At 41.1% G+C, this 25,598-nt stretch overlaps 2 protein-coding genes across 3 annotated transcripts in view; one reads left to right on the top strand and one right to left on the bottom strand.

Annotated features, from left to right (window-relative positions):
- Positions 1-21,350, bottom strand: LOC107308953 (uncharacterized). Its single transcript, XM_015853239.3, has 19 exons — positions 20,899-21,350; positions 19,725-19,843; positions 19,361-19,489; positions 18,916-18,980; positions 18,757-18,813; positions 18,559-18,657; positions 13,614-13,681; positions 12,746-12,833; positions 10,956-11,025; positions 10,262-10,334; positions 9,436-9,519; positions 7,342-7,471; positions 6,658-6,702; positions 6,491-6,572; positions 6,308-6,400; positions 5,534-5,613; positions 5,225-5,268; positions 1,305-1,384; positions 1-710 (listed from the first exon to the last, which is right to left on the bottom strand). The coding sequence occupies exons 1-19, from the start codon at positions 21,122-21,124 to the stop codon at positions 588-590; spliced, it is 1,755 nt and encodes a 584-aa protein (XP_015708725.2). The 5' UTR covers positions 21,125-21,350; the 3' UTR covers positions 1-587.
- The window catches only part of PDSS1 (decaprenyl diphosphate synthase subunit 1), a 19,229-nt gene continuing 14,860 nt past the window's right edge, over positions 21,230-25,598 (top strand). The window contains exons 1-4 of one of the 2 annotated variants that reach the window (XR_014943113.1): positions 21,230-21,403; positions 21,681-21,745; positions 22,617-22,740; positions 23,106-23,236. Coding sequence is in view for 1 of the 2 variants with exons in the window: in XM_015853257.3 (XP_015708743.1) it covers positions 21,281-21,403; positions 21,681-21,745; positions 22,617-22,740; positions 23,106-23,236 (443 nt within the window). In the remaining variant the exon portion in view is untranslated. The remainder of the gene's footprint in view (positions 21,404-21,680; positions 21,746-22,616; positions 22,741-23,105; positions 23,237-25,598) is intronic. The other variant, XM_015853257.3, reaches the window with a different exon arrangement.

Genomic DNA, 25,598 nt, shown 5'->3' on the forward strand with positions numbered 1-25,598 from the left:
TTCTGTGTTAATTTTGTTTTAATTATATGCTTAGTTTCATGATCTGGAATTGCAGTGTCAAACAGACACTGGACTAAAACCTGCTGGGTTACAATCCAAGGTATGCTACAAATTAACAGCTTGGAAATCGTTTGTCAGACCATCAGGAAGCTGAATACAAAAGGTACATGGACCTGAAAATACATATATAGGGGATACTTGCAAGGAAGCCCATTTCCATGTTGCCGCCTGTGAACGTTCCCTGAGTCATTATATCCATGCACCTATTACCTCTCTCATACAAAGAAGAGAGGAACAGAGGACAAGAACATAGAGGCAGGCTTAGCACACACCTGACTCTGGCAAAGGTACTTTGGGTCACCCCCAAGACAGTCACAAACACCGATGTAATTTGTTGATGCAAACATACATAGTAGTCCATTTCTTTAATCTTTAGACTTATTAAGTTGGTCAAGAAGTTGTTTAGTGGAGCAGCAGATTCCAGTCCATAATGCATGAGGGTGTGAACCTCCCATAGTAAGGCTTGCTTCCGCACTCCCACCACAAGGTCTGAACTCCAATAGTTGCTCTGCTTGTTCCAGTTTCCCTCAGGATGAGCAGCTCACTTTAAGACTCCTGGCCCAAGCAGGCGGGCGCAGAGCATAACCTGCTTTCTCTGCAGCCCGCTGCTTCTGGAAGGGACGCTGTAAGACCTGCTGCAGGAGCTGAACCTGGAAGCAATTCAATTGGGTATACTTTTATATGAGACATTTTCCTGCAAATCTGAGCACTACGCACCCTCCTGGCTCCAGAAATAATTCCACAAGTTGACTGCTATTAGTAGTACCACCATTGTTATAGCAAACAGTTTAATGAATACTTCTACTATTGCTAGTATTATTAATAATATTATTACTAATATTGAGTAATTGTTATGACATAAAACAATGTTGGTCAAAGTGCAATACAGATTCAAAGAGCAAATGCAACCAACCGTTTCATTAACATTCATGGGCCTTAGGACAAGGGGAAATGGTTTAAACTGAGACGGGAGGTTTAGATGACATATTAGGAGGAAGTTCTGACACAGAGGGTTGGAACACTGGAACAGGTTGCCCAAGGAGGCTGTGGATGCCCCATCGCTGGATGCATTCAAGGCCAGGCTGGATGTGGCTCTGGGCAGCCTGGTCTGGTGGTTGGTGACACTGCACATGGCAGGGGGAGTTGAAACTGGATGATCATTGTGGTCCTTTTCAACCCAGGCCATTCTATGATTCCATGTCAGTTATTAGCAGATATCTCAAGAAAGAACAAACTAAACTTACCTCTGAAAAATCATTCAGGTTAGCTTTCTGCACTGCTGATTCTGCCATCCAATTCCTAAGCACGTATCTCGGATTAACAGCTGAAACCAAAAGTAAATCATGTTAAATTTAGTTAGCCAAAAACCAACAGAAGCAGATCACAATCATTGCAAATGTCACTGAAACCTTCGGGGAGATTTAATTTGCAGATCAAAAAAAAAAAAAAAAAAAAAAAAAAAAACTGCATAAAAAGGAAAAAAAGAATGAATGTGTTCATCTGTGAGCTGCTAACAGTGATCTGTTAATTCGCTCAAGGAGTAATGCCAAAGTCGCACCGCCCATGTGTAAAACAAGAAGTAGAATGTCAGATTGATTCAAAGAGGCTTCCCTGCTACAAGTACCAGCAGGCTTCTCTAAAGGTTTTGTTTGCCACAGCCCACATTCCTGCCACACTGCTGGAAAGCAGGTTTTGACGTTGTCGCTCTATTCCTGGAGATCACAGACATTAATATTAATATCCCTGCTTCCCTGGTGGCTGAACATCTGCCTGCTGAAGAGAAGTAGTAAATGAATTCTTGATTTTGCTCTGCCACTTTTGCTTCACCTGTTAATGCTGTCTTTATCTCAACCCACAGCTTTTTGTCTCCATCACACCAAGAGGGGAATGGGGCAAGCAGCCCACTTGCATCTCCTCATACTGCTTCTTTGACTTGTTGATCCTTGTTGAGTACCCAAATAACCAATGCCTTTGAGAAAAAGTGAGACTTCTCTCCTCCAAAGTTTTGGTGGTCAGACAAGCACAGGACTTAATTCATGTTCCAGAGCTCCCTGCAGACAGTCAGTGTTGAGCACAGCAAACAGAATAACACTAATATACACAGCCTCTATAGAATGCTCCATTTAACCAGCTAACAAGCTAGAATTTACCGAAGCTATGTCATCTGCAAAACAACGCTTGTGTGATTATTTTATATATCGCGATATAATTGCATTCTTTATCTTTGGAGATGAATGACAGCTGTTTTAAGCCACCAGATTTGACATACAACAGTGTGTGTCTTTACGTCATTTACAAAAGTAAAGGACAGAAATCACTTTCTTCTGTAAGCACTGAACTCTGACCACTTGTGGTCCTGCTAAAATAGAGGTGAAGCTCTTTCAGAGGACAAGCATGCGGACTGAAACCAGATGCACTCCAGCTCTAATGGCGCTGGCACAAAGCCAGGCAACGGGAACATTCCTCCATTACGTAAGCTGCCCAAGCCACATAACAACATGCTGCTACTACATAGGGGATGTTCAGAACGAATACAAAGAAGGAGCTTTTTACAGTATAGGTGATGAAGAACTGGCACAGGTTGCCCAGAGAGGTGGAGGGTGCCCCAGCCTTGGAGACATCCAAGGTCAGGCTGGATGGGGCTCTGAGCACCTGATCCAGTGTACATGTCCCTGTTCATTGCAGGGGGGTTGGCCATGATGGCCTTTAACGGTCCCTTCCAACTCAGATGCTTCACTGATTCCATGTCCAGATCCTAACTTCCTTGAGAGTTAAGACTGAAGACAGTCCATTCAGATACAGGAATTCTTCTTTGCATCACTGTTATGCTACGTGTATTTACATAAATTAAATGAAAACCAACCAATAGGACTGGCTGTTGGGAATCTCAGTCACCCCTACGTAGTTGTAACAACACCCTGCCCCAACCGCTGAAAAAAATAATCTTTTTTTCCCACTTGGTAAAATAATTTGCTTACAGTTCAGAATTTTACTTGATCCAGTCAATGGTTTTCAGTAGTTAAGTATGAGAACGATATAAAAGAATATTAAGAAGGGGGATAATTTAACTTGACTCATACAGAAATGATAATCCACATGAAAGCCGTGAGTCACATCAGCAGGAGAGTGTTTGTCCCAGAAACATATTCTTAAAAGCTGCAAATGGACAAGTTTCACAGTGGAGTTAAAAATGTCCATAACGAACACGAGAGACAAGATGATTAGGAAAGAATAAGAAAACCAGATAAGAACAGGACAAAATATTAAAAAAATTGTGCCCTTTCAAGTATTTTATGATGTGGTCTACTATTTTTCTCCTCTTTTTTCCTTTTGAACATATTCCTTGCATAAGGAAACACAGTGACAGACTTCACTGGGACTTGAATTGTCAAATTTTTTTCATCAACACCTAAAGGAACTGAGGTTATGCAGTGCAAGACAAAGCGCTTTGAGGAACTAAAAACCAAGTCAAGGGAGAAAAAGAGTAAAAATCATGATATGTGATCAACTTAAAATGCTTTACCTTGAAGCATTTGAAGATACTCCTCTACGCTTAGTAATGATGAGGCAATGAATAATGAATATGCTGCCATTGACAGCTCAAGAACAGCCAATACTTAGGACAGAACTAAGAAATTTAGTGGTACTTATCAGCTCATATAAAAATCCAGAGACGGGCATGACAGTTTTGTCTTTAGCATTAATAGCTGTGTAAAAATGCACAACTGTACTGGGCTCGTGCAGCAAGGATTTCATGGTGGGGCCCTGCCAGCTGTGCTGCAGGAAGATGGTCGCTCACACAGAACACATCTTACTCATCCACAAAGCCTTAACGTATCAAATTTTGGCCTGCTACCAAAGCTGAGATCAGCAGCCTAAGTGTGGTCCTGGGGACAAAACCTTCCCCTTGTTTGTCTGCCTCCCATCCCATAACATCCTCTTGGATGTGAGTGGAAAACACAGTGCTGGGTTTTCTTTAATCATCCCCAAACCGGGAGCTTTCCTGATTTGGAACAAGTCAGAACATCACTCTTCTTCTGTAAAAGCAGATTCACAAAAACATAGAAACATAACAAGCATAGAAAAAGTGTGTTTAGACAGTTCCCAGCATTAAATTTTAGGTAAGGAAGGCTGGGAACTTCAAAAGAGTGGCTGAACTAACAGTTTCTGGGTCTCATAGCTGAAACTTCCCAACCACACCAAAATACAGGTAATAAAAGAAGCCCTTTTGGTAACTGGATGTAAAATTCTAAGCATTCTTAAAAACAGATGGAACACCAGTTTGAAAATCTATCTTATTACTGAGACTCGGTACCATCTCCTGCCATCTTACAGCTAAATCAATTTAAGCTTCCGAACAAATCAGCCAATCAATATCTAATGAAAGAGAAGAGCCATTCTCGCTAGAGATGCGAATAAAGCACCTGCAAAGCAGCACAACAATAAAGTTCATTCTGCCTACTGCACAATTCGGCAGATCCCCCATTCATTTCACCCCCTTTTGTCCAGAGATTCTCATTGTCTGCGGTAGGCAAATTGCACAAGCTTTCCTCAGCTAATTGCAGACCAACAAAACAAAGTACAATTTCATAACCACTGTTCCTGCTGTGATAAACAACCTATGTATCTTTACCGTTTGGCATCTGAAGTAACTGGGAGGGAGCAAATAGGATATTTAATCTCTGATAACCATACCTTCCTCTAATGACTAGACATTTTCCCAGTTAAATGAGGGTTTTTCCCCGCTTCCCTAAATAAATAGATGAATGAATGAAGGCCTATCAAAAATATGAATTCTTTATAATATACAAAAACACAATATGGACATGTTTGAGCACTCATACAAATCCCAGCTCATGGAGCCAGCACAGAGTGGCTATAAAAATCATTTCTTGATGTTATGAAAGGTTCTTTACAGGAAAAGAATAACGTTCTTCTGAGCAAAGCCTCACCTGAGACATCACAAAATACAGCAAGCATGTTCCTATGGGCCAATAATTCTCAAGTTCTTTACAGGTATCAAAAGGAAAATAAATAAACAAATAAATAAATGAGGTCCACAAGCACCAAGTCACAGAACAAACAGGGGAGCCAGCAACAAACCTATGTAAGAAGTTGGTCGCCATCTTTTAGCATATTACTTCCTTTGAATTGTTTTACTTACCCGTCATTCTTCTTCTTCTCTTGACGTCTGAATCATCCTTGTTCCTAAATATTAAAAAATAAATAAATTAATTAAAAACCTACTTGTGAAGGTTCCTTGGATTTTCCTTACTCGCCACCTATTATTACAGAAGCTAGCACAATCTAGAACCACAAAGACAAAAAATAATAATAAAAAAAGACATTACAAATCATGTACATTTTCCCAGCCCTACTAAAGATCACACAGATCCTTGTCAATTAAAGCTGCCACCTTCTGGCAAATACACAGCTGGTGTTACTTTTAAACTTGAAACTTCACCAGACTTACCCATCTAACCGTGACAGGTACATTGCAACCCACTCTGAAAACAACCCGTGTTTCCCCAGATCCCGCAGAGCCCAGAATTCCTAAAGGGCAAGAAAACATCAGTGACAGGTAAACAGGACCTGATTCCTGTTAAGCAAAACCTGAACTAAGCAATCAGAGAGAACATGTAAGGAGAAACATACAGTGAACCTTCAACTAATTCTCTTCCCTAAACTCTACCTGTATCTTTTCCTTTATTTAAATTACTCAGTTTTGACATCCATATTAACCCATCTCTTTTAGAGCAAATTCTACCTAAGTACCTTCAGAACTTGTCCCCTATTTATCCTTAGCTTTTGACCTGTTTTGTTTTTCAATACTTGAACATAGGTATTGCTCTCTTCTGCTCTTTGTACATGAATCAGAAGTATTTGAAAAGAATAAGGAACAGATTCTTTGATCAAAGGATAAGGAACAGATATTAAAAACAAAAAAGATAGAGTGAGTGGAAAGAGTGCAACTCAATGCTCCAGGTGTAGGAGGAGATTATAAATGGAAAAAGAAGCAGTAACTCCTCATCTTCATACCATGCTCCAGGCACAAGTTCATTCTGCTCCCTAAAAAGGCCTTTTAAGTTCTCATTCATTGACAAACAGAAGTCAAAAGTTAGGGAAAGACGGTGGCACTTCCCAGAGAAAGTGAACAACGTTCTTATTATATCAGGGTTTTGTCTACCCTGATTCACTCATTTGGTATTGAGTGTTCCTAAAGAGGGATGCCTGTATTAATGAATACCTCAGGAATATGAAGCTCCCTTAATTGGTCTGCAGTAATTTCACTGAGCTGTCGGAATGTCATTGTGAAATCAGCCTTTGTATCTTCCATGAGCTGGCAAACAGAAAGGCTCATATCAGTGCTTTTAAGAATGAAGGACATTCATTCAGATTTTTGCCAACAAGATTAACAAAACAAACTCACTTTGAGAAGGAAAGCAATCAAATAATTATCATCCTTGCTGGCTCCAAGAAGCCCCAGTTTTCTTTTGAACAATTCTGTAAAACTGAAAATAGCAGCACAGTAAGAAAGTTGTCACGTGGTAATCTGCAGTATTGGGACTGCAGGGTGTGAGCTCTGGAACTGCATACCGGACATAATAGGTTTGACCATACTCTTCCAAAATCTGGGAAGCTCTGCAAAGAAAAAAGTTGGTTGTTAAATTCTGTGGTACCACAACAGTACTGTGAGCATAGCCCTACTGTAAACTTAGAAATGGAAACTTCTGTTATTTTACAAACATCGATATTCTGAATCAACTGAGATACATGTTATGAAAATGTCTGAAAGGAAGCGTCAAATACATCCATAGCTGTTTGCAAGGAAAATAAAACACAATCTGTCTCATTTTCATACCAAGAAGTCATGACTTTTTGCTGTAGTCAAGAAGATTTACAGCAGGAATCTTTACAAAAGAATGCTGAAATACTACCTCGTTACTTCAAAAGACTGGATGGTCTTCATTTGTAAGCTCCTTAAAATACATGCTAGGAAAACCTACAACAGAAACCTATAGGCAAAGGTCCTACATTAGAGGAAGAAGAATAGGCCCCATGACATCTGGCACAGGCTTCCAGCTAGATTTTGCTATTATTTGTGGTTAACAGAAAACTTCCCCCACCTTACGCTAGCCAATAACGAGTTCAAGGCCAGTTTCCACCTAGAGAAAAATTATTTTCTAAGCTCATCTCTTTCTTTCCTATGCATATGGTGATTAGATGGTCTCATATTTCCTCAGTCCTTCTAAGTGTTTAGGTATTTAAATGATTACTTACAGCTGTTTTTGCCTGGGATCCAGTAAAGGTTTCAGAGCTTGTAACAGCTTGTTCAGATTAAACAGCCCAACATTTGCCTGGTTTCCTATCTTATACCTCCCATCATCATCAGAAGTGTTTGGAACAAAATCTGTTTCAAACAAAACACTAATTTTCCACAACAGAGTAACTAAAACAAGAGTCAACATTAAAATATTGATGTGCATTTGTTATTGTATTCAGGCAGCAAATTAATAAAAAATTAATAAAAGATACTGAAATATTTAAACCCAGATCACAAAGATGCTTATTTACAGCAGATTAACTCCAGATCTAATATTTGCAAGCCTAAGAAATATATCTCTCACAGATTAATTTCCATGCATCACAAATAGCATTTTCCAACTTGAAAATACAATTCAGACGTTCTTAAAAGAATTAAACACTGCGAATGCTTTATTCAGTATTTTTACTACATGCAGCACTACTACTAAGGATAACAACTACAAAAACAACTGCACAACAGGATTCAGGATTGACAAGTTAAAAATAACATATGTAAGCATGCATTTAAAACAAGAAACCAGACCACCTGAATGATACTTGAGTTGCATAGGCAACTCATTCCTGAAAAATTACATTGAATGTATTATAGTATAGAAATTCTTATCTGGGCGATAAATACGTGCTATGTAAGTGGCAGGGTACTCAAATATTAGCTGCATGCACATCTACAGCATTGGTCTGAAAACAGATGCTGTAACGAACCACTTGCCCAGACCAGAAGGAGACAAGCTGATCAGTGTATACAGCTTTGATCCTCAAAGGTTATCAAGGAGACTTGTGATACATCTGTCAGGTGTAGCAACCAGATCAAATCTGAAACTTTAGCTCTAAAGTATTTTATCTGGTTCTAGAACGCACTGGGACTGGACAGGATACAGATAATGATCATCACAGCAGCCTGATTGTTACTGTGTTTTAAGTTTGTGACTAAAACAGTGTTGATAACACATCAAGGTTTGTCTACTACTGAACAGCGCTTGCACAGCATCAAGGCTTTCTCACTTCTCACTCTGATACAGGTAAGCAAGAGGCTGGGAAGGTGACACCAACTGAACAAGGGAATAAAACGTCACACTCAGCAATAAAAACAGGGGAGCAGACTTTCTAAGGTAGCTGTGGCTTAGAGACAGGCTGGGCATCAGCCTGCTGGTGGGAGTGACCACCCTGCATCACTATTTGAGTCCTCCTCTCCATTCTTTTTAGCCATTTGTTAACAAAACTGTCTTAAAATTGACCCAGGAGCTTCTTCAAGCCTTTGCTCTTCCAATTCTCTCTCTAATCCTGCAGTAGTGGGGAGTGAATGAGTATCTGATGGCTACTTACTTGTTGGCTGGAGGTCAACTTGCCCTAAAGGAAAAGACCTAAAGCCAGAAAAGACCTGTTTTCTTCAGTACAGCAGGAGTCAAACAATATCTACGCTCAAGTGATTTCATTAATTTGAGGCTGCAGACTCATGAAAACAGATTGCAGGACAACTAGTCACCATTGGTTCTGAAAACTACTCAGATGAAATCTCCTAACAATAATCAAATTTAACACATTTATGCACATGCTGCATCTACATGAATCAATCCCAGACTGACTGAGTTTATGTATTCAGTTTTATATGCCTATGCCATGACAGGATGGGTTTGATTTCCTTTCCTTCCTTAGAGCTGCTGTGACTCCAAAGCCAGAGCATAATGCATGTAGAGTTGTATACAACAACTGCCATAGGCTGCTTACAGCAATATGCAATTTCTAGTTTTATTGGTTTCTGTTATACCATCCATTCAATCGATGAAATGCAATAGGAAGCATTCTTCATGAAAACAGGCTTAATAGTGACATCTTATTTTCAGACTTTTAGCAATCAAAGCATAACCTGTTAACATAGCCTATAACATATAAAACTGGCCTTTAACATGTTTTTCCCCCTAAAACTGTTCAAACAAACATACAGTTGGGATTTTTTATTTTATTTTGCTAAAAACATTAGAAGAAATTACATAAATTAACAGAAGTAATTTTTAGTCAGAAATTGTATGTAAGAATGGGTGCTACACTCACTTGGGTCATAGGAGTCCATAAATCCAAACGGTCCATAATCTATGGTTATGGATAGCAAACTGAAGTTATCTGTATTGCACACACCTACAATTAAACAGGAAGGAGAAACAAAAGGTAACGTTCCACCCAAACTCTGCAGCCTCTAGATCTGCTGTAAAATCAGCGCACTGAATCTAGACAACTACAGTAGTTCCCTTGCAGAAATCAGATCCTGGAAAACAAACTTGTCTCTTTTATTCTTGACCTGGCAGGTGTATGAAGTATGAAAATTAGGAACTGTTTCTTATATTATCTTGCACCTGGTGTCTATGCATAGGTGGCACTGTTTGCTTTTCCTTTCAGTGTGACATGGTATTGAAACAGCATCTTGCACAAGTCCTCAGTTAAGTTTCTTTGCACGTGGACTGTGTGCTGTATTAGCAACACAGTGCTACTTTATTTGTCATAATACAAACCTGAAACCAGGGTGGACAGCACTCTATCCTACACAGTACCATCACTATAAAAGGACAGGTTCTTATATAGATGCATCAGATCCCGAGCAATTAAACATCTTTGCACCTCAAACAGTCACAACAATACTGGGAAGCCCACACTCTTGCTGCATTCTTTGTTCCTGCCAGTTAAAGTCAGACTTTGAAAAATCAGGAAGTTTTTTCAACTCTGTTATGAAAAGAACTGCTTAGTATTAATGCGTAACAGATAGTGCTGCAGGCAAGGACATCAGAAGGACTGCAGAACAAAGGAACAAATAAAAGCCATCTTCAAGTAATTACAGAGTCACTCCTGTAAAGCCAACACCGTGATGATATCTATTGCAGCTTACCATGTGCAAAACCCACAGACATCCACAATGCAATCAAGCTTGCTGTCTCTGATACGACTGTAGAGAAAAATTCCTGAAATGAGATACACATTTTACTTCACATAAAACTACGGAATACAACAAACAATATAAACATTTGATTTACTTTAGAAATGCTTTGCATGCTCTATTTTTAAACGCACATCTCTGATCTCTGCCAACTGGGACCGTTTGTTCACATCCTGAATGATGTGACTGCAAAATGGCTTTATTCAGCAGAGACTGCAGTTAACTAAGTACATGCAGATGCAATAAAAGGACACAGTTATGTACATATGGATACACTAAAGGAAGTGTAAAAACCTTAGAAAGAAACAAAGATATGATATATACTATTCTACATTAGGAAAAACCTAATTCATCACATTGTAACCATTTCTCACCTACCAGTCTGAGCAGTAAGAGAACAGAAAATAATGGAAAATGGAAGCTTCCCAATAAAAGTATCCATGATCAGAAGTGGTGAACAAGGAATTGCTCAAGCTGGAGTTTGAGAAAAAGAAGCAACCAAGGAGTAAACGAGGCTTCTATTAATAAAACCCCAAAGATTATTTCAGGTATTGAAACCTTATAAAGCTGCAAACTTTGCAAAGCTTTGTACAGTGCTTTGTTCACAGGCCTGTGGAAAACAAAAATAACTTCCAAAACAACTTACCAGATACGCATCTGAATCACTGGGGACTATTGATGGAAAATGTTCCTGGATGATAAAGTCCAGCAATCTCCTGTACCGTGAGATGCAGAATTCATTAAAGAAAAAATGGTACTTATAGAATTGAGCATTCAGAACTCTTTAATAGCTAAATGCTGACCTATGGCACGCTGCAAACAGGCATTAGAAAACTCCATGTATTTTCTCCAATGAGTTTTGGATTAAGCCCTTCCAAGTACTTAGAAATACAACCTAATGTTCTAGACACAAATATAACTGGAGACTGCCATTGAGTTAAAACTATTCCCATGTGTTGCATTTCCAGAGCACAATGGGATCTGGTTTAACATACTACCATATCAGACTGTCAGGAAAGAAGTAATTGGTGGATTGAAAAAAAAGCCGCATCGTTACTAGTAATAACTCTAGATCAGAATTCACCAACATAGAAAATTCCTAAGTATGGTTACTTGCCATAATAGGTGGCCATCCCCCTAAGTGCATAGCATTTCTATATGGCAGGTTAAGGAAATTGAGATGCATACGTTAAAGCCGTGATGCCTATGAGATGCCCCCATTTGCAGATTTAAAGCAGAGCAGCTGGCATTTAGTACAGTTATGAGCTCTGTGTAGGACTGTTGTTGCTAGAGCTGTCCAGGGCCACGGGCACAGGCAGCTGTAAGAACCAACTGGGTAGACCCAGACAAGGGCTGGACCTGGGTGAGGGTTGTGAGGCTGTGCACACAAATATTTTACCTTCTAATCAGGCTGTTGGAGCAAATCACTGAACTCCCCTCAAGCTGCAACTGCTTTAGCAGAGTACATAGCTACCCAACTGTTAGAGGGGCGACCAACAAACTGCCTCATAGATCAGGCTGCCCTGGGTTCCTGCTCTGCATAAGCACAAGAGATCTGTACTTGCCCATTAAAACCAATTGCTGGCACGTACTTAAACAACAATAAAAAACAGCGCTGTGTCATTTTAAATTCAGTTCCTCAATTCAATCTTTTGGTTTACAACAAAGCACTCCTGTGAGATTTCAAAGAAAAAGGGGGGGAAAGAAAAGAAAAAAGGGGGAGGTGGAGGAGAAAGACAGAATAGAGTCACAGGGGAAGTAACCTTGAATTACCAATTAATACAACATGCAACAGCTGCTACTTCTCTCGTTTTTAAGCACCCTGAAACAACTGCTATTACAAGTTGTTATCAGTCAGTGCATTGCTTCCACAGAGGAACAGTCAACATTAAAACAAAACATCTGCCATGCTAATTGCCTGAGATGAAGCAATATATAGAAATTAATATTGCTTAGAGGTTTAAACTTGTGCAATAAATTTTTACCTAATATGTGTTCCTGGAGGGCACAGTTTATACAACAGACTTGGGCTAGGGATTTCTGCTGCTTTAGCCTCACAGACAACTATGGGAAATTAACACCTTAATTCCCTAAATCTGTAAAATTTAGATAGATACAGGTAGATACAGGTAGATACAGGTAGATACAGGTAGATACAGCTTCCCCTGGCCTCAATGCTTAGTTACCAGAAATAGCTGAGCTATAAAAGCTTTTTGAGTTTATAAGATCCAGGCCTTAAAAAACACCCGGGGGATTTTATCTCTACAAGTCCAGAACCTTTGCAATGTTGTAAAAATCCAGCAGGTCATCTTTCTAAACAACACAATCTTCCTGTCTTTATAATGTATGCCTGAATTTCAACTGTATGTATGCATTGCAATACACATTTGATTGTTAGGAGAACCAACGTAATTACTACAAAGACTAAATCCAAACCTTAGTAAGTCCAGTTCCCCAGAGTGAGCCAGGATTTCTAAGGATCCTATACGAAACCATGATTTGGCAAGACGGAGGACTATTGCACCTTAAATATAGATACATGTTTAAATGTAAATGGAGCATCAGCAACATAAAATAATCTCATAGTAGATCTACTACATGCCATTTTTTTCTCTAGACAAATAATTTACACGTGCACAGTTAAACAAGTATCTCTAGAAGTATGTTCTACACAGAACAGGTGAATACATGTAATACTACGCTACACATACATTTTAATGATAAGGGTTAATTTGCAATTGCTACTTTTTACTCCTCCACATCTTCATCTGTTTAGCAGTATGAACATTATATTATATATATATATATATGTTATATCAGTTTAGCAGCGAACACAAGTGAAATTCCAGCAGTGCATTAACATTACAACTCCCCCACAGACGATAGCAAGAAAGAACAAACCAGTGTAAAACACTTCTGATTTTAATCCATGCTGTGCCATCCCACTCTTTTTCAGAGCAGGCTTAGAGAACAGAGCAATGGTGCAGCCACGGTAGTGCCCCATCATTATGGTATTGCCTGCAGAACGATGGATATTTTCCCTAGATTTCAATACCATTTTTGTAATGGCATGTGAAAAAACATACACCACCACAATACCAGTCATAGCAGGTCTGTTCATAGGGCTTCACTTCTTCATCTAAGATGTGCTTGAGACTGATTTTCTTAGGAAGGTTCTCTATCTTGATAAATGAAATGAAGCCTATTGCACAGTTCTTGTTACACATAAACGACAAAGTTGATTTTTACAATGGGGAATTAAGTTGCAGTGATAAATCATGTTAGTCTGAAATGTGTTCATTACCTCTCTCTTTCTTAATATTTCCATTGTAAAACTGATCTCTCCACACATCGTCATCACTTACAACTAAGCTGTAAGAAAGAAGAAATGAAAATTAAGAAGTTTATATGGGAAACTTAACCTACACTGGAGATGAAGAGATATTCTATGTAACTATTTATTTCAGAAGATCCTTTTGCTGGAATAGGTTGTTCTTACAAACAATGCAGGCAAAGAGTAAAGATGCAGCTTAACAAGCTTCTTTAGCTCGATGCTTTCCCTTTCTACTTACACAGTGCTACCCATTTTCCATTGCCTACATTGTTCTTGGGGAGAGGAAAAGCACTGCGTTCATTTAGAACCCCAGTGACAGATGAGAGCGATGATAACATAAATAAGCCACAAGTCCCTTGAGGATAACAGCAAAATTGGAAAGACAAAGAAATGAGAAGCCAAATAGTTGCATCAGATTGCCTTTTATATGAGGCAAAACTGCTGCCTCCGTAATCCCAGGGACAGATCTGGGATCCTCAGCAATCGAGAACTCTGCAAATAGTATCAACTATAAAGGCATAGTTTTGATGACGCATTATAATTATTACTTTCTTCTCCGCTGCTCCTTGTACTTGAATTTTTAAAAACAACACCTTCCTTTCAATTGCTTCACAGTTCTGCGCATCTCAGACATTTTCCCATTTATTCATATACCGAGATTTGTGAGTGCTTGGAAAACAACCAATTGTGCTTGCTTTAAAATATGTCAAAGTTTACACTCATCTAACAAAATAAAATACATAATTCCACTCTATTTTCTGTTATTATCTGAAGAAGAAAATTGCATCAACCATCACAAGCCATGTGAGGGCATCGTTTTCTCCTAAGGTTAATGTTTAGAAAGTTTTCTCTCCAAGGCAACTAAGACTACACTAACAGAAGGAATGCCTGGCGTTATCCTTTCAAGGAAACATCCTTCAGCAGACACAGACTTCTGGTTTGAGAGCCTAAGAGCAGGTTCAATTCATATAATTCTTTATATAATTAGCTTTTTGCTAATTGAGAAAGGTCTTTCAATTCAAAATTGCTGGACGGCACGGCACACTACTGGAAATTTAATGCAGGTAACTAAGGTATCTTTTAGGTAGTTGAAGGCTGAACAGAAGACAAAACTTTCCTTGGAGGAACACAGAAAAGGACAACAGACAAACCTAAGGCTTATGAAACTACTTCAAAGCTTAAGACACTTTCTCCCACAAGACTCTGTAACAAGGCTTAGAAAGTGCAGGGCAGATGAGTGGATACTGAGGTGGGTAGAGAAGTGGCTGACTGGCAGAGCTCAGAGGGTTCTGACCAGTGGCACAGACTTCAGTTGGAGGTCTGTAAATAGTGGTTTTTCCCCAGGCATCAGTGCTGTGAGGCCACATCTGGGATACTGTGTCCAGTTATGGGCTCCCCAGATCAGGAAAGTCAGGGATTTCCTAGTAAGAGTCTAGTAGAGGACCACAAAGATGATGAGGGGCCTGGAGCATCTCCTGTGAGAGGAAAAGATGAGACCTAGGACTCTTCAATCTGGAGAAGACTGAGTGGGAGCAACAGTAGAAGGGACAATGGGCAGAAACTGGAACACAGGAAGTTCCATACTAACACAAGGATGAATTTCTTCACTGCCAGAGTGACAGAGCACTGGAACAGGCTGTTCACAGAGGGGCAATTAGAAGGAATTCTTACAGTCGTAATAATTTATGATAACTGTGGCTTTGAAATTAAATACGTGGGTTTTTTCCTGCATTTCTGAAGGCATTAGCAGCTACCCAATCTGAATGTTCTCTATTAACTCCAAAGAAAAGGCTGTGAATTGTTCCAGGTAAAGGCAGGGAAAAAAAAAAAATATACAGAAGTCAAAATATTAATAGAAGTTTTCGCAAACAATTAAAAATGTCTCAGATGAGAATCATAGAATCACTCAGGTTGGAAAAGACCTTGAAGATCATCAAGTCCAACCGCAGCCTAACCATAGTACCCTAACACTAACAACCCTCTTCTAAATCATATCTCTGAGCACCACATCCAAATGGCTCTTAAACACATCCAGGGATGGCAACTCAACCACCTCCCCGGGGAGCCTATTCCACTGCTTAACTACCCTTTCTAAAAAGTGTTTCCTAACATCCAACTAAACTTACCTTGGTGCAACTTGAGGCCATTTCTCCTCATCCCGTCACTTGTCACCAGTGAGAAGAGACTTGCCCCGCTCTCACTGTAAGCACCCTACCTCACCAATGCCGGGTACAGGGGCAGGATGACATCCCTAGTCCTGCTCACCACACCATTCCTGATACAGCCAGGATGCCATTGGCCTTTTTGGCCACCTGGGCACACTGCTGGCTCATATTCAGCTGACTGTCCATCAGCACACCAAGGTCCCTTTCCATCAGGCAGCTTTCCAGCCATTCCTCCCCAAGCCTGTAGGGCTGCCTGGGGTTGTTGTGACCAAAATGAGGTAGCAGAGGCTGCAGGGTACTCTGCCTACAGTCCCATCCTCAGTGCTATTGCTTTACTGGAGCAATGTTAGGAATGTTTTTTCCAGAAAAAGTTGGTTTTGAAGCAGTCATACAACGACTGTTATATCTCTGTGAATAAGGATAAAAAGAGCTGATGTGAGCGAGCTGGAAGAAGGAAATCTTAATCATCCAAGAAAAACAAACTCAAAAAGACCCAAGACACCAGTACAACAGAGTGCGCATCAGAGCACAAAAAGAGAGCAGTCAGGATAATAACAGCACTCAGTTCTGCCATTTCACACCTCTGCTCAAAGGGGTTTTTTATTTGTGTAACCCTTAGCACACACTCAGCAAAATTCCTACAGAACGCCAGCACTTTTCTTGCAGGAAATCTAAGGAGGCATCATAGTAACTAATACAAGTTGATGAACAATTAACACTTAAAAGCTTCCAGGTAATTGAGCAGCTACATCAAGATACCACGCTACCACTATAAAAATAGTTTTCAAATGGCCCCTCCAGTTTATAAGTACCATTACCTGTAGAGCAGCAGACCACTGCCAAGGTACACTTGGCAACAGGAGGCAGGGCACTGAAATCACTCTTACATTTAGCAGCAGGAACAGCACTCACTGAGGAAGAGAGAGACTATACCCCAAACTAACCCTAGCTCGAGCTTAAGGGCTAGATTTCATGCTCTCAAGTGCCCTGAATGCTCTTCTGCATGACCACTAAGTGGCATGTAAGGGCCATCTCACTCTGTAGACTGCATACTGGGCTTACCACTTTGACCTAATCCCTGATGCTGCTACCTGGTAGTCCCAGCGTGTGACTAAAATGGTACCATATGAGGAAGCATTCCCTCGCAAGCAGTATAGTCACTAACTGTAGCATCCCATTGGGAAGACAGTACTTGAAATTAATAGAACAAACCAACCTGCTGTGTGTTCTGGGTTAAGCTGTAAGGCTCTTCCCTACAATTCTGCCAAAAACTCTTTTTTACAAGAACCCTGAGTGCATCTCACCGACCTCAGCACTACAGCTCCCCATTGGGAAGAATACGGATATCAGCTGGGGTTTTTCCAAATGAAGTCTCACAAACAGTTGGGAGAGCTTGTACAGCAGTTAAGAGAGCCACGCATTTTACCAATTTGCCAGCAGAGAACTGCAGCACACTGTGTACTCAATAGAATTCGAACACAGTTAAGTGGTAATTTCACATTGGTTTTGCACTGAACAATTTGTTGAAACGACAGCAAAGAAAGGACATGACCTTGCCAGATACTTTCCTGCTGATCCTCTGGCAGGCTTAACATTTTGCATCAATAGCTAACAGCAAAGGTTCTCAAGGTGAAGTCAGTGAATCAACCATCAAAATGTCATTTACAAACACCACAATTCAACAGAAAAAATGTGTTAGAATTAATGCTACAGAGATTTGCAGACACTTCGCAAATACAGAAACCCTGACATGTGGCAGCTGGGAATTGGCCTCTTCCAGAGAACATTTACTTCTTTAAAGCCTGAAATTCCAAGGTACAGACACGTGACCCCCTTGTAACACAAAAAACTTGGCATTTTAAACTCAATCATCTGAAAAATTCAGTTTAGTTCATTCTGAGAAGATCATCTACATGAGTGATTTTTAGTCCTCTTTAGTTCAAGCAGAAGTGGTTTTAAATGAGTTTTTAATACAATTCCCTCGCTGCTCAAGGTGTGCTTATATAAATAAGGAGTTGGAAGTAATTATCTACATTCAAGACTATCTCCAATATTATTACTTATTTATCTACCAGTCTTAAGAATTGCAAGTAGCTGACTATGACAGTACAGATAGAGTTGCTTTCAACATTTTCCTGCTTGGCCTGATCTGGAGAAATTCATCTAAATGCATAACTTTAGTGTAATAACAGACCGTAACAAGTACTGACAGACTCACTGATTATCCACATACATGAAGAGTACTACAGAACAAGAATCTAGTCCTGCTGTTTTTGCAAGCTTTTCTGGTGAATAAGAAGTAAAAGAACAGTTATAAATAGATATATTTATTAGAAGAAATTTGGATTGTAGTAGCATAAAAATGAGAAGGGGGAGTTGTGTCAGATACAATTACTCTAATTTCTACTTTTTACTTTCTTCACAAACAAACCAGATTTCAAATTAAATTAAGGTAATTGAGTTAAGACAGTCTTACAAGAGCACAGCAGCTGTTCAGCACAATACAAGGGCAGTACGCTATACAGTGTTTAAACAATAATATTTTAAAGCACATCAAACATAAAAGCAAATGGGTAAACGGCTGGAGCTCATGATTACTGGAAAGTTTTATCCAAAAAGAATCTAAGAAAAGGTTCCAATTGTATCCATGTGAAAAGAAAGATCTGTCCTTGTTCTGCTCTATTGGTGCTCAGTGAGACTGGGGCACAAAATTACCTTTAATCAAGGATGCTAAATAAAAAGAGTAATACCTGGCAGCTCTGCTTGTTGGAATTCCAAGATAATGCATAGCTTCACTACAGAGAAATTCACGCACAGAAGAGCGAAGTACAGCTCTACCATCACCATTCCTACACAGAACAAAGGCATAAGAAATCAGTCATAATATCTAAGCAACCCTAAAACAGAAAATATCCAGTTTTGTTATGCATGAATTAACTGCAGCTCACCGGGAATATGGGGTCTTTCCCGAGCCCTTCAACTGTAGTTCCCACCTCTCACCGCGCCTGCAAAAATACCATCAGAGTTTGTAACAACACACCTGGGTTTTGTGTGAAACAGCTGCATAGAACAGATGTGTAGTGCAGTCGTTTCAGAAATCATCGCACCTGTTCGTGTACACTCCGACCAAGTGGGCTCTTCCGTCACCCAGCTGACCTGCCCAGCTGCCAAACTAGCAGAAATGAACATCAGGTCATTGCTTCTGTTAGTGACAGCAATTAAACTCAAGCAGTACAAACTGCACGTAGTTTTGCTGTGATCTACGCAACACAATGACACATTTGCTCAGGGAGCAATTAAGATATTGATCCCTAAAGCAGCACTTTCACACTCACATCAGCAGTGAATCAGAAACCACAGACTGACACAGTAATCCACATACTTTCCCCTCCACCCTCCAGCTACAAAGCCAGCATTCATGTACTTATGGGTATGCGTGCATACATTTACAAGTACATACACATATGCAATTCAAGTAAATAATATAATTTAAGTTGGAATCAACATTAAAAGAACTACAAAATTCCACCTGGAAGAACAAAGGTTAGCTACCTGATGGCCTCCGTATCTATGGGCCAATGGAACAGACCCATGTAAGACTTTCTCACCACTGACAAACTGAAGAAAGTCAGATGTGTCTTTGACAGATAGATGAAGATCCAAAATATCTTCAATAACTTCCTGGAGAAAAATATAGTACATATGGTACTTGAATATGGTCAAAATTCCGGTGATCAAAAGATGTGTTGCTTATATGCTTTGTTATCAGAATATATCTCACAACGTCTAAAATGTTCTATGTGTTTGAAGGGTACACTGACACCTTGACTGTAAATAGCTTATGAATATTAAAATATACTTTAATATGTATTTTAATAATTGCTACGAAACGGAGAGGAAACAAAATAATACCAACCTCTGAAACAGCCACAAGAAGCACTCTGGATTTAAAAGGTGTGGGATAGACAATGGAAAAAATGCAGTTTCTCACATTACGGACATAATTTTCTTGGATTGGATCAATTGGAAAAGGATCTGTAAGAGACACACGAGAAATGGGAAAAAACAAAAACAAAAACAAAATGGACATGAGCCAGCAGTGTGCCCTTGCAGCCCAGAAAGCCAACTGTATCCTGGGCTACACCAAAAGAAGCGTGGACAGGGAGGTGACCCTCTCCCTCTGCTCTGTGCTGGTGGGACCTCACCATGGAGTACTGTGTCCAGGTGTGGAGTCTTCAATACAAGACAGAAGTGAACCTGTTGCAGTGCATCCAAAGGAGGGCTACAAGTGATCCCAGGGATGGAACACCTCTCCTACAAGGACAGGCTGGGAGAGCTGGGGCTGTGCAGCCTGGAGAACAGGCTTTGAGTTGATCTGATAGTGACCTGTCAGCATTTAAAGAGGAGCTACAGGAAAGAAGGGGGTGGACTATTTAGCAGGGTCTGTGGTGATAGAACAAATGGTTTCAAGCGTAAAGAGGGCAGATTTAGCTTGGTTATAGGGTAAGTAAGGGTGGTGAGGCACTGGAACAGGTTGCCTAGAGACGTGGTAGATACCCCATCCCTGGAGATTTTCAAGGCCAGTTATTATCTCAGGAGACTTGCAGTTAGCCATCTTTCTCAATGCCTTTTAACAGCAAATTCTGCTTCCGAATTCTGCCACACAGTGTGTCACTGGTTGTTTCCCTTATGCCTGCATACAAATCCATCACCTGAAGAAAACCATATCCTAACGGAACTTGTTGGAAGGGATGTACCGTTCCCTCGGGCCCTGTCGCTGTCACGCAGAGCAGAGCAAAGCGCTGCCTGTGAGGAGCCACAGCCGCCATCAGGCCTCCCCACAGAGCTCCTCAGCACACCCACGGCCCTCACCCACCATTTCATCACCTCTAATCATTTACATGGGAGCAATGTGGAAACAACCTTTGCTATGACAGCAATTCTGTAGGCTACACAGCCTTGGGCAATGGAAATCGCTGCCAGCTTATTGCACTAGCGCTAACTGGGCCTTCTGCTCCTCTCGCATTACGACAGCTCCCTACGAGCAGCAATAGCCGCCCCCTCTGTCCGCCGCCCGATGCAGCTCGCACCCCGCAGTGTCCCCGTGCTGAGGCCCCACAGGCCGATGCCGTCAGCCGCCCGCTGCCCGTCACAGCTCCGCTCCGGGCGCCACGCGTTGTGTCCCAGCACAGCGGGGCAGGCGGGCTCCGCCGGGCTCCGCGCCCCGCAGACACACACGAGGCCGGCGAGCAGCACGTGGAGAAGCAGCCCCGACACACCGCCACCCTCCCCACTAACACGGCGGGACGGCAGCATAGCGATCCCTGCGGGGAGGGAGAGAGGCGGGGGGGGGGTGAACGTAGCCGTTTCTCCTCCTCCTCCTCCCGGCCGCCCCGCAGCGGGTCGCGGCGCCGGGTTTCCGCCTCCGGGTCGCGGTGTGAGGACGGCGGTGCCGGCGCTGCCGGGGACAGCATGGCCTTGAGCTGGTGGTGGCGGTGCGGCTCTTCCTGCCGCCGGGCGCCGCCGCTCGGCCCCGCGCCGCCCCGCCGCCCGACGGGACTCGGCCCACGCGGAGCAACCGCACTGCGAGCCGCGGTGAGTGCGGCGGGCGCGTGGAGGTCAACGGCGATGAATGGGGCGGCGGGGCACGGGGAGGGCGGCTCGAGTGACGGGTGTGCGGCCCGGCGGTACGAGCCGTACCGAGGGTTACTAAAGGGTTTATGGGGACACCGTCAGCTCTGGGGTCACGGCGCGGTGCTGAACGCTTGCTTTCATAACCATGACAGTGCTGAACGCTTGCTTTCATAACCAGATGTTTTCCGTCCATTTTAAATCCTGGTTTTGAAACGAAGCCTGTTTTTTCTTTGCTCAGATGTGTCACTGTCCCCAAAGAAGCTCAGTGTGGTCATTTCCGAAGCTGCGCAGTGTACCTTGGCGGTAAGTTGGAGAGCCGCGTTCCATCGTGGGTAAAGACATAGGCACTGGGTGAGCTGTGTAGTCACCGTGAGCCATAAGCATGGACTGAAAGTAGGTTATTTGCTGCAAAACTTTGGCTAATTCCATGTAGACCACTGCTGTGGTGTTAGGCTGGAGTCCGAGTCCTCCATTCAGGAGGGCAATGGGCAGAGCTCATTTCAGACCATTACATTCATTTGGAAAATGACACACACTAAGAACCGTGACCTTCAGCTCCAGGGAATATAAAGATGTAATGAGGCCCAGGCATCGTGCACCTTGTGTGTAGAACTTTGACCCTTGTTGCCGCAGGGGATCATGATACTGACTGAATTGATTTAATGTATAACTTGGGTTGGGCCATTTCATGTCGCTGGGTGTGTAAAGGGGAATTTTCAAATCCAAGCCAGGAACATTTGTCTAAGAGTGGGAAGAAATGGGCAGAATAACTGTTTGTAGGCTTCACCTACAAATGTACGCTGTGCTGTACTGTACAGTGTGTTCAAAAGGAATAAGCTGAGAGCAGAGCAGTTTGCTACCCAGGAGACTTCTGTAATCTGTTAAGTGCATGAGTGCGTGCGGAGGATGGTGATTATTGGTTTCCAAAAGCTGCACTTTGCTCGCTCCAAAAAGTCTATAATCATCACCAAGTAGCTTTGCTGTCCTTCCTCATTAGTTAGCTAAAATGAGTATTTTGATGCCTTGCGTTTATCTTTCAGCTATTCCACTATTTTATTGTTGCGGGTCTGGGGGGAGAAAGAAGGGAGGAGGGTTTGCTTTGAAAGGTTTCTGGTTGTGGAATCAAGGGAAATTGTCTTTTAACGATGTTACTCTTGAAAAACACTGTCACCAGGTTTTATCATACAAGTACAGCCCGAATGTGCAGCTGCAGTAAGACAGTTAGCGATGAAAAATACCAAGACCCTTTTCAACTTGGCAGAAAAGACTTGAAGAATCTCTATGAGGATATTAAAAAGGTGAGGGATTTTGGTGACTGTTCTGGGATATTGTAATGATTCTGACTTTAATTGCAACCGTTGTAGTGGAGGGTAGTTACTTAGGGACTGTTCTTCATGTTTATGAAAAGCTGTTTGTAAACTGATCTGGAAGTAAAGAGAGCATTCTGACATATTGTGTAGAACCAGAATGCAGTTTCTCTTTTATCCTGACTTTCAGCGCTTGAATACGTCAATTCTATTTCAGATTACAACGAAAAGTAAAAACTACGTCAGCTTACATTGAGTGGAATGAATACTGGCAATAACCTTTTATGTGCATACTGCTTAAACTGTAAGATGGGCTTTGTGACTTTAACGCTGGTATCATCTTTTCCTTTCTGTAGGAGTTACTTATATCTACTGCTGAACTTAGGGAAATGTGTGAATATTACTTTGATGGGAAAGGAAAGGCCTTTCGACCAATGATTGTGGTGCTGATGGCAAGGGCTTGCAACATTCACCATAGTAATTCCAGGTGAGTCAGTTGCTCTTGGGTATATGGACTTACATCATAGTAGAAATGCGTCATTCTTGCATTTCCACAAAAATATGTTTAGTAACTTTATGGAAATAAAATGTTCCTCAATAAAGCCTGAGTTTAAATTCCATTTTGAAGATGTATTTTTGGATTTAGCAGTGCAAAGTGGACTACTGGTTTTATTATATGCTTCGAGGTGTGAAATTGTGGGCTGTACCACGGCTGTAACTGGTGATGGAAAACAATGTTGTCAAATCATGGCGAGGCTTTTAGCAAATTTGTAGCTTCTTACCTAGATGGTTTGTTAGAATCTGTAACGCTCTTGGAAACTATATTCACTGTTCTTCAGTTGTAACCATTTTTGTAGCTGTTAAACTCTTGAACAGACAGGAGAACTTAGTTGCAAGAAGGGACTTTCATAATGCATTCTTGTTATTACACACAAAAGCCATCAAGCAGGTAGTATAATTGTACTTGATGCTGTGAGACATTCAGACAGTCAGGTTCCCACCTCTGGGGGCAGATTTGTGTGCTTTAATGTCAGATTCTTTATTCAAAGATTCTGCCTTTATCCTCATGATTTTCAGTTTGAGGCGTTTTGGCAGAGTACAACATCGCTCCTTGCTCTGCCTGACAACAGGTACTTCTTTCCACATGTTCCCATCACTTTTGCTTCTGTTTTGAGGTAAAATGTTGTCTGGAGCTCTCTCTGCATTTCAGTTATGTTTCCAGACTTCTCTCATAGAATTTCAAGTATGAAATTTTTGGTTCCTATCCAGAAGTGTCCTGTCTAATTTATTGATCTTAAGGGATTTCCCAGCTACTGCACCATCATCTCCTTAGTGATGACTTAGTGCCTTGTTGGATTTGATTTTTAGAGCACAGCATATATTTTGTGGCTTGATATGGCACCTTTCCCAGTTTACCAGTAACATTTTCTCCCTTCCTGTGCGAGTATAATTTCTAAGGAGAAAGAAAAGAATTAGCAATATACTGTCATACGTGTGCCAGTTTGTCTTGAACCAATGAACTTCAGCCTTGTTCAGTTTTCTGTACGGTACCACTCTGAGACAGTGACAAAGACGTAAAAAGAAGAAATAATATTTCTGAAAGTCCTCAGGGACATCCTTTGTCACAGCACTGATTTGCTTAATATTTTAATGAGGTGCTGTTGGCGTGAGTGTGATGATGACAAAGTCAACAGTGAGTTTTTGGAACAGCCTTCTGGTCAGAATAATGGAAAAGATAGTTCTATCTCATTCTAATGTATTGTATGAGAAGCTTATCAATAAAATTAGTTAGTGTGCAGGCAATACTAAGAAATCCAGAACTGATGTGAAGAAGCATATAACATCCAATGTGATCAGTGAATCAAAGACAATCAGTAGCCATAGGAGGAACTGCATTTGCTTTTATTTGTTAAAATAATATTTGCTGCCCTTTAACATGTATGTGTCCTGCAGATATATTTGTCCATGTACTTTGCTGTTTGTAAACAGTCAGAACCACATTGACATCTACCTTGTGCCGGTGAGATGGTGTGATCTCAGACTTTGAATGCTACATATGACTAAGTCAAGTAGCCAACCCTCAGCACCAACACTGATTTATAGATACCTGTGTCATTTGACAGCTTTTGTACATATCTCACAGTTATTATCAGCACCTCCAAACTATGCTTGATGTTTAAAAGTCTCATTAGTTTAAGTGTAGCTTTTATGAGAAGAGGCCGAGTCACCATCTCGGTCATGTCTGTCATGTTCGGGTTTCTTTTGTTTATGGGTCTTTTTTAGAATGGAGTTCTGAGTATGGAGAACAGGAAGGTTTCAGTAAAAGAAGAGAATGAAACCCCAGGGTATTTACCTTCCTCTTTGCTTCATGCCTCTTTTCTCAAAGACTCTGATTATAATTGAAATTCATATATGTTTATGCAAGCCTTTTGGCTGCTGCATGATGTCCAACATCTCTTGAGGGTTGGTAGGCCATGTGAAAGAATATGTTTTCATATTATGCATACTTAGTTACTGTGGATTGATGAAGTTTCAGATGCATTTTCTTCTCTTTGCTTTTAAGTTTCTTGAGCTGTGTTGGGTGTTAACACCTGCTTCATCTATATGTATACCTCCAGGTCACACTGACAGTAGTTTCATTATTGTTGCTTCTTACAGAATTACTGCTTCCAAGTGACAAATTGTTCTTCCATCTTTTTCTGTTCATAAGGGAAGATGTACGTGTGGAGAAGAAAACACCGTGTTTTTTCTACTCTGCTACTTCGTTGTAGATCTGAGAAGAGAAAAAACGACTCTTGCTTTCCAATCTGCCTCTCTTGTTGCTTGTTTGTTTTTGCAGGTTTTTGGGG

This window comes from Coturnix japonica, chromosome 2, assembly GCF_054131305.1.
Source record: "Coturnix japonica strain WE chromosome 2, WE-NBRP24, whole genome shotgun sequence".
NCBI classification, from domain to species: Eukaryota; Metazoa; Chordata; class Aves; order Galliformes; family Phasianidae; genus Coturnix; species Coturnix japonica.

Excerpts from the sequence above, each read along its gene's own strand:
- LOC107308953 (XM_015853239.3), bottom strand. The coding sequence starts at position 21,124 with ATGCTGCCGTCCCGCCGTGTTAGTGGGGAGGGTGGCGGTGTGTCGGGG. Across the intron at positions 18,981-19,360 it reads ATAGATACGGAGGCCATCAG|TTTGGCAGCTGGGCAGGTCA; the intron begins GTAGCTAACCTT and ends CATTTCTGCTAG. Across the intron at positions 13,682-18,558 it reads CCAACAAGCAGAGCTGCCAG|CTTAGTTGTAAGTGATGACG; the intron begins GTATTACTCTTT and ends TCTTTCTTACAG.